Source organism: Equus asinus, chromosome 5, assembly GCF_041296235.1.
Source record: "Equus asinus isolate D_3611 breed Donkey chromosome 5, EquAss-T2T_v2, whole genome shotgun sequence".
NCBI lineage: Eukaryota > Metazoa > Chordata > Mammalia > Perissodactyla > Equidae > Equus > Equus asinus.
The window spans coordinates 71,548,466-71,557,500 of NC_091794.1; the positions used below are offsets into that span (position 1 = coordinate 71,548,466).

Here is a 9,035-nt window from a genome sequence, read left to right on the forward strand (position 1 = left end):
ATTCCAAGTTTGGAATAAGAATTGTAGTGCAGAGTCTGTCACTGACTTGCTGTGTGACTTGGGCAAGCTCATTTTACCTAAGACTTAGTTTCTTCAACTATAAAACAAGGTTTCTGAAACCAAAATCACTAAGGATTCCTCCCAGCCATGAGGTTCATGTGTTATACTTTGTTTTTTGGTAACCTCCTTCACTAAATTCACTTAAACAATACAAATTATATCAGTTAATTATCTCAATAGTTTTGTGAATGAATGTCAACCCAAATATTATGTTCTCTAGGAAGTCTCCTTGGACTGCCTAAGGGGTGCCCAGTTTGCATTAGGTGTGGTCTCTGTGCCTCTATAACAAGCACGGTGGACTGTCTGTTATACAATGTTAAATAATATTTATTTATCTGTTTACTTATCTTTCTTCTTCTCCATAAAGCAGTCAGTTCCAGGAGGGACTTATAAATTATATAAGTTGCAACATTTCAACAGGATCTAGCATACGTATTTAATGAAATGAATAAATGGAGCTCCAGTACTAGAAACATTTGCAGTAAAATCGTTGATCTTTTTCAGCAAGCAATTGTTACAAGTGGATAACTAAGGAATCTGAATCTTGCATTAGTATTAAATTGTAAAGCAAATGTCTAGAATCAAAGTAGACAAGACACATTACATAAAATTTTAACATTTATTTAGGCAAAAAAAAAAATTCCCCAAACAAAAATCTGTACACACAACATTAATACCTAAGTGATGTCCTGATTTAAAATATAGCATGATTCATGTACAGAACACTCCCATTCATCTGGCCACAGTGAGAACAGTGCCTTCAGTCCAGATAATTGAGAGAGCCTTTGAAATGTATACATATTATACTTTCTAATGAATTTTTCATATCTTTTGAAAGGAATTAAATTCTTCCATTAGAATTCAAGCAAAAGACAGCTTTTTCACACTCAAAGTCACTGAGAATTTGACAGTGGGACTTCTACACAAGTCAGGGATTTTTAAGTTGTATTCTCACAGATTATCTGAGAGCATAAATCTTGATATAACATCCTCCCATTTTTAAAGGGAAAAAATGCTCTCAAGAATTTCCTGCTTTTATGAAAGTGTCTCAGCTTTTATTAGCTAAGTAGCTTCTTGCTTCTACAGTGATTAAAATCAACTTAAAAGAACCCAATTTGAACAGTTTTCCCAAAAGTAAGTCCCAAATTAAGCACATACTACTAATGAACTAGATTTACAATTTCCCATACAATAATTTTGATAAATTTGGGACTTTTTAGATATTCTTAACAGCCAGTCTGTCTAGCTATAAAGTTAGGTTGTGCTGTTCAAAAGAGCTTTGCTTCATCCTGAGAAATGAGAAACAGCACTGACTTTCCCATAATGAACCCCAAAAAACTGGGAAGGGGAGAAACAGGCAGAGAAAGCTCTTCTAAGGCTACCAACCAGTTAACATAGAGTGTCTTAGGTTAAGATTTGGAAATCGAAGAATGTAGAATTAGGAGTGTACCATGTCATGCAAAGTCTATGAAATACTAAAAAAGATAAAGCATTTACTCATTTAGAGCCCATTCAGCAAATTTTCCTATCATATTGCTATTCTCATCACTGGATGAAGGGTGGATTTGCATCATTCCTAAAATGAAGAGTTCATGAGTTAACACTAAAAGTTAAAAATGTGTCAATACAAAGCAAATGGTAAAGATTAAACATCCAATATCCACACAATCATGTGAAACTGCTACAATGGATCTGAGAGGGAAAGCTGAAGTTGGCAAACCTCTCCATAAGCTGTCTTAGAACACTACTCTGAGGGCTTAGCCACATAAAATCCCCAAATAAGTAACACACAGATAAAACTGCCCACATCAGCTGACAGTATGATACTGCCTTCAACTTACACGTTTAGTTTAATAATACTGTTTATCCCAAGATAAAAGTTGCATAATAATTAAATAATGTAAACATAACATTAGAGGGAGAAGAAGGGTGGGTTTCAACATACACAAAACAGTAAGTTTGTTTTCCCTGCTATTCATGACCTCTTTTCAACCTCGGGTGCTGCTGCACATTGTTCTATGGGGGGGAGGTGGGGGGTGTCATGCTTTAAAATACTAAGTCAAAAGCATGGTTCATCAATCTAATCTACCTTAATTTAGCACATAAAATGCGTTTTCATTAAAATGTGCTCCAAAGGACTAGAAGATGGCCCAATCTTATCTTGACACATGGCATAATTAAAAACACAGCCAAATCAAAGTGACGAGGGAGAAAAAGGGCCAACTCAAAAGGTCCCATTAGTAAGAGCAATTTCCTAGGCTGGATATATAGGATTGCTATTTTTAAATATGAATCTTTGATTACTTGGAAGTTCGCAAACCAAAGATATCATGAAATTAAGTTTCCATGGCAGCTTTACAGTGATTCACCTCCACCTTGGATAATTCACTTCAGTTGACTAGTGCAACTACATGGCATTTCCGTCCAGGAGTGAGGAGCAGCAATATTTAAGGTCAATTTCTGGAACTGTGGGCCTGATATGATTTTAAAAATCCTCGGCTAAGATCAGTAGTCACTGAGTCCTTGGCCAGAAAGTAAACCCATCCCTTATTATGACTTATTTCATATTTCTTTTCAACTACAAAAATAAAAAATGATTTTTTAGAGTACAAAGACCATAGCAAAACTTACTTGATGGAAGGAATGAGATGCCTTGATTATTTTTGCTTTAATTGTTCTTGTTTTATTCAATGACACCAACATGCATCAGTATACTCTAAAATGTCTGTTTCCTTTAGTAGATCTAAACTTTGCTGCTGCTTGTGGACTGATGTAGTGATATTGTACAATATCTGAGCACACCAATGATTTGAGCAATGAGTGGTTCACCCTAATCTAAATTGTGCTTGAAACAGCACCTCTAAGCCATTGAAGAAGTCATCCTTGAAGGTACCAAGGACTGTTACATTGTAGCACACAAATGCAAAAGGAGGCCTGATCGATTCTAACTGTAGAGACAAGTCAGTTACGCCTCATAATTTCAATATATATATCTACTATATTTTAGCCAGATTCAAGACTTTACAGATGATTCTGTGCCTTAAACATATACACAATTTTAAAAACCATCCCAACCACAAAGGCACTACAATTTTTATATATTTGGGATGCAATTAATTATTTTGCTTTAAGACTCGGATGTATCTGGTCATTATTCACTGCTCAAAGTAGTAAACTTAAATTTAACTTTAAATACTTCTGAGTCTTTATCAACAAGTTATTCTGAGTAATGAAAAGATTTACTGTTTTCTGTACATTTTTAGCCATTTCTGAAAACAATTTATAAAGAGAAAAACCTAGGATTAGCCTATAAAACATGCACTTTTGTCTTGAACAGGATATGAGAAACTTGATGCAAAACGTCTCAAATAGGCTGTCTCTTAACTAGACAAGCTAAAAGACTTGGAAATGGTCGACATAGCTAGCAACTCCCAAGCTATTGTAGGTATCCTATTTTCTACATTTTGCCTTAGACGTTAAAATTCAGAAAAAAGAGGAAAAATTTAAAAGAATTTTCCATTTCCTCTGAAATAGACAATCTGTGAAAATTTATCTTGCATCTATAAAAATTCCTTACATCAATTAAGTCAGAATTAACCTACAATTTAATATGGTTTTTAGTGATTCTAAATACCTATTTTCTTTTAGTTTTCATCCCTGTGAAGGAGTACCAAATGATTCAAGTATGATTATTGTGATAGTGGTACGAAACGTGTATGACAAAAATGTTATCAGCATAGTAACAAGCCAGCTCCTTTCTAAATAAAAATGTTTCTGAATAATCACCATAATTCATATATACCATTTAAAAATCTCTACTGAAAACATTTTGGCCATCTATGAAAAAATTCAGTCATCTGAGATTGTGATTAACCTTATTCACAAACTAAAATTTAAAATGGGAGCCAGCCCTGGTGGTGTAGTGGTTAAGATCCGGCACTCTCGCTTAGTTCTTTCCTGGTCGTGGAACCACACCACCTGTCTGTTAGTTGTCAGACTGGCGGCGGCTCACAAAGAAAAATAAACTAACAACTAGGATACACAACTATGCACTGAAGCTTTCTTTCTGTTTTTTTTTTTTAAATATAGGTGTTACATAGGAGACATTTTAAAGATTTTATTTTTCCTTTTTCTCCCCAAAGCCCCCTGGTACATAGTTGTGTGTTTGTAGTTGTAGCATGTGGGATGCCGCCTCAGCATGGCCTGATGAGCGGTGCCATGTTTGCGCCCAGGATTCCAACTGGCGAAACCCTGGGCCGCCAAAGCGGAGTGTATGAACTTAACTGCTGCGCCCTGGGGCCGGCCCCCTGCACTGAAGCTTTAAAAAAATTTCTTTTTAATGGAAATTAAGTTCCATGGTGAATTGCTGCTTCTCAGCTGCCATTATTAATATAATGATAACTGATTCTTTACTATACTGTAACAAGTATCTTAAAAGAAAGGCAATTGTCTAAAAAATAACCCATCAAAAAATATTTCCTTTCATGCACTGCAACTAGAATCATTACTTCTAACAATAGTCTAATTCTTCTCGTTCATTTTTGGCAGTGAGATGTGGACATCTTTCTCCAACATGAAAACATTAAGATACATGTATTTTGAAACAAAAGGAAATAATTTCTTGTGGCAAAATTTACTGTTGTTAATTGTATTGTAACTGAGCAGGTAACACCATGTGTAGTCTATTCCACTGAACAAAATGACTTTGAAATAGAGGGAAAAGAATGCTCAGTTCTAACAAGAGACAATTTTTTCTAACATTCACATTTTCACAACAATATGACATATAGAGATTCAGACACTTAATCTTTAACACAGAATGCTGTAATATCACACTGTGATGCTTGGGGAAATATTTCTAGAGAGTAACCAGCAGTCAATGTAGGAAGCGGCAGCCCATGCTTCCGGCAATAAAAATAAACTACAAACTACTGGTCACTGTCTCAGGAGAGGTGGGCCCCAGAAGGATAGCCTGTCCCGGTTTAAAAACTATACATACCATAAGAGCAGACCATTTCCCAATTCCTAAAATCTATTCTTCCTTAATAGTTTTTAATATATTTTTCTGCCAGCCATCCAGGCTCCAGCCAGTGAGTAGCTTTCACAAGGAGAGGACTCAGATTTCCATTCTTTCACACTAAGAAGGACATCTTATAAAAGGTACACAGAGAATAAAGGCATTTTATACAGAAGCAGTATAAAATTTACAACTGAAGCAGTGCCAGAAATCGGTTAACAGCTTATCTGAAGCTGCAAATTGATTAGAAGGGACTTTAAGATCAAAAAAGTCTGGCCTAAGTGTTCGTGCAAACTTTATCATAAAACTGTAGAATTTCAAGCACGGGTAAGTTCAAACACTGAAAGATGTGGAAAATTTCCTAAAAGGCAATGATGAAGGAAGAGACCCTTCTTGCCTTGTAAGTTAAAAATCACAAGACAAATTAGAGACTGTTCACGTGGGCAGTACTGTACATCATCAACCCCTAACTGAGCTTTTGACTCTCGTCATGGAAGCTTCCAAGACATCACAGAGGGTAAGAGATTCCAAATGAACCTATCACAAAAAGGATCCCTGCACCTCCGTTATCCAATTACCTATGGCTGTCAATTGAGTCTGGCCTGGGGCTGCTTTTTACAGGGAGGTGGTCTCCCATGGCGTACAATGTGTTTTTCTAAGCTGTCCAGAATGGCCACAGCAATCTGTTGGACATGGGGATCAGTCTGTTCATGTTCTTTGATGTTGTACAAATGCTGCAGCCCTCCTTCCTCGATCAGCATGCTGCAATACCTTGAGGCTGAAAGAAACAGGACAAAGAGCTTTTCTTAAAACCCTTAAAAATTATTCCACAAAAAAATGAGTTCTTTCGTTGCTTAAATTTTAGGTGTTTTGTTATTGACCACTAACATATGCTGCAGCTTGAGAAACACCTCTGTAACGATGTTATGTCTACATTGCAAGGCCCCACACATAAATGATACACATGCCATTTATATATATATGTATTTTAAATATTTTATATAATATATTTAATATAAAAATATATACATATTTTTAAATCATAACTTTAAGACATAGACAATCTGGAAAAAAAATTTCTTTGACCCAAAATCGTACGTAAGATAGGTACTACACTTTTATGCATTGCCTATGCTTTTTTTTTTTTTTTTAAGATTTTATTTTTTCTTCTTCTCCCCAAAGCCCCCGGTACATAGTTATGTATTTTTAGTTGTGGGCCCTTCTAGTTGTGGCATGTGGGACACTGCCTCAGCATGGCCTGATGAACGGTGTCACGTCCGTGCCCAGGATCTGAACCAGCAAAACCCTGGGCCGCCAAAGCAGAGTGCACAAACTTAACCACTCGGCCACGAGGCCAGCCCCTGAAAGTGCTTTCTTGAGATGAAAACTACTCATGGTGCAGATGCCGTAAACATTGTTGAAACGACAACGAAGGATCTAGAATATTACATAACCTTGCTGGGTAAAGCAATGACAGGGCTTGAGAGGACTGACTCCAATTTTGAAAGAAGTTCTACTGTGGGTAAAATGCTACCAAGCAGTATCACATGCACAGAGAAATCGTTCGTGAAAGGAAGAGACAATCGATGCGGCAAACCTCACTGCTGTCTTATTTTAAGAAATTGCCGCAGCCACCCTACCTTCAGCAACCACCATCCTGATCAGTCAGCAGCCATCAACATCGAGCAAGACCCTCCACCAGGAAAAAGATTTCACCTCGTTGAAGGCTCAGATGATGATCAGCACTTTGTAGCAATAAAGTGTTTTTTAATAAGGGTATGGACATTTTTAGAAATAATGCTATCACACACTTAAGACACTACAGTATAGTGTAAACATAACTTTTATATGCACTAGGAAACCAAAAAATTTGGGAAACTCGTTTTTTTTGAGGAAGATTAGCCCTGAGCTAATATCTGCTGCCAATCCTCCTCTTTTTGCTGGGGAAGACTGGCCCTGAGCTAACATCCATGCCCATCTTCCTCTACTTTATATGTGGGACGCCTACCACAGCATGACAGCATGGCTAGTCAAGCAGTGCCATGTCCACACCCGGGATCCAAACCAGCAAACCCCCGGCGGCCAAAGGGAACATGTGAACTTAACTGATGTGCCACCATTCCGGCCCCAGGAAACTCGCTTTATTACAATATTCACTTTATTGTGGTGGTCTGGAACCGAACCTGCAATATCTCTGAGGTATTCCTGTACATATGTGAGTTATAGATGTGTAATATTTTTATACCTCTGGATGGTACTGTCAACATTAATTTGTAAAAAAGCTCCATTTGATTGGCCCAAAGAAAAATAAGTGCTTATATGAATTAAGTATTGCTAAAATTCTCAGAAATATAATAGAAACTGGGGCCGGCCCCATGGCCTAGTGGTTAGGTTCAGTGTGCTCTGCTTCGGCAGCCCGGATTTGGTTCCCGGGTGTAGACCAACATCACTAGTTGGGGGCTATGCTATGGCAGCAACCCAGATACAAAATAGAGGAAGACTGGCACAGTTGTTAGCTCGGGGTGAATCTTCTGCAAGCAAAAAGAGGAGGATTGGCAACAGACGTTAGCTCAGAGCGAATCTTTCTCAGCAAAAAAAAAAAGAAAGAAAGAAAAGAAATATAATAGAAACTAACTCAAATGCTTTTCTGGATCATGTGATCTGGGAAAATATTCAGTATTAAAGCTAATTTAAATTGTTGGTTTAACAAAAATAGACACATATATTTAGAGTTATTAGCATTAAATATAATACGAACATACAACTTTTATTTACCTGGGTTTATCAGTCAAATAAGCTCATGTTATCCCTGTTATGAAATTTGTCAGCAAGAAAAATAACTTGATCTCTGTGGTATGTCTATGTAAAAATAGTTTACAAATCTTTTTGGTAACCTAAAGCCTTAAAGTTTTGCTAAGTTAAATTAAATGATGGCTAGTAAACATCTAGATTATTTCCAAATAAGATACTAAAACACTAATGATCGAACATAAGTTTACCCACTTTTGGTTTCCTTTTGCAGAGACACTAAAGATATTTGGGTCTATTAGTAAACATGTTTTGTGCCACACTGAAAAATTACTAGGAGAAAGCACATTTCTAAAAATTATAAAAAGTATTTATACATTTGCCAAGCCACAGAATGCTAATGTAACAGTTCACAATTGTTTATTTCTTTATTTTCACTAGAAATTAAGGTTTTTAATGGTTAAAAATTTTAATACAGATAAGCTACTAGAAATGATAAGGGAAACAATGCGAGAAAAGTAAGATGTGTGTTTCCAGTAAAAGAAGAAACAAGGAGTGCAAATGCATTTTGGTGAGGGAAAAGAAAATAATTTTGTCCTAAAATGAGACTGGTTGTTTCAAAATGAGAAAGAGAAAAAAACATAAGACAAAATTTGAATGAAAAAAAGGAAAGACAGTTGTAGAAGGTTTATGGAAAAGATATCTTGGAAAAGAAATTTTATGTGTGGTCAAGCTGGCTAAGATTGGAATGCATACAATTCAGTTTAAAAAAACAAGAAATGAGTTTTATTACCAAAAGTAAGTGGGTGCAATATTAGAATTTGGGTTTCTCTCTGTTAAAAGAACAAAGTTTTCTTGGCCTATTGGTCTATAAGAGATTGGTCTGATAAGAGGTTATAAAAGGTTTTTCTTTACTTTTTAATTAATTTGCATAGAAAACAAAGATTTTCTGTCATATCAAAATAATTTCCTGTGTTTCATGGTGTCTTTTTTTCCTAATTTAAAATGTATAATTGAATAATTGATTTTTTTTCAGCTTTGTTGAGGTATGATTGATAAATAAAAACCGTATATATTTAGGTTGTACGACATGATTTTTTTTAAAGGTATACCTGAATAATTTTTTTTTATTGAGGTAACATTGGTTTATAACATTATATAAATTTCAGGGGTAACATTATTATATTTCGATTTCTGTGTACATTACATT

The 9,035-nt window shown here is 35.8% G+C and overlaps 1 protein-coding gene across 5 annotated transcripts in view; it reads right to left on the reverse strand.

Annotated features, from left to right (window-relative positions):
- Positions 1–665: 665 nt before the first annotated feature.
- The window catches only part of ZYG11B (zyg-11 family member B, cell cycle regulator), a 91,743-nt gene continuing 83,373 nt past the window's right edge, over positions 666–9,035 (reverse strand). For all 5 annotated transcript variants that reach the window (XM_044770798.2, XM_014844299.3, XM_014844300.3 and 2 more), the window contains one exon: positions 666–5,855. In XM_044770798.2, coding sequence (XP_044626733.1) covers positions 5,665–5,855 — 191 coding nt within the window. In that variant the 3' untranslated portion in view covers positions 666–5,664. The remainder of the gene's footprint in view (positions 5,856–9,035) is intronic.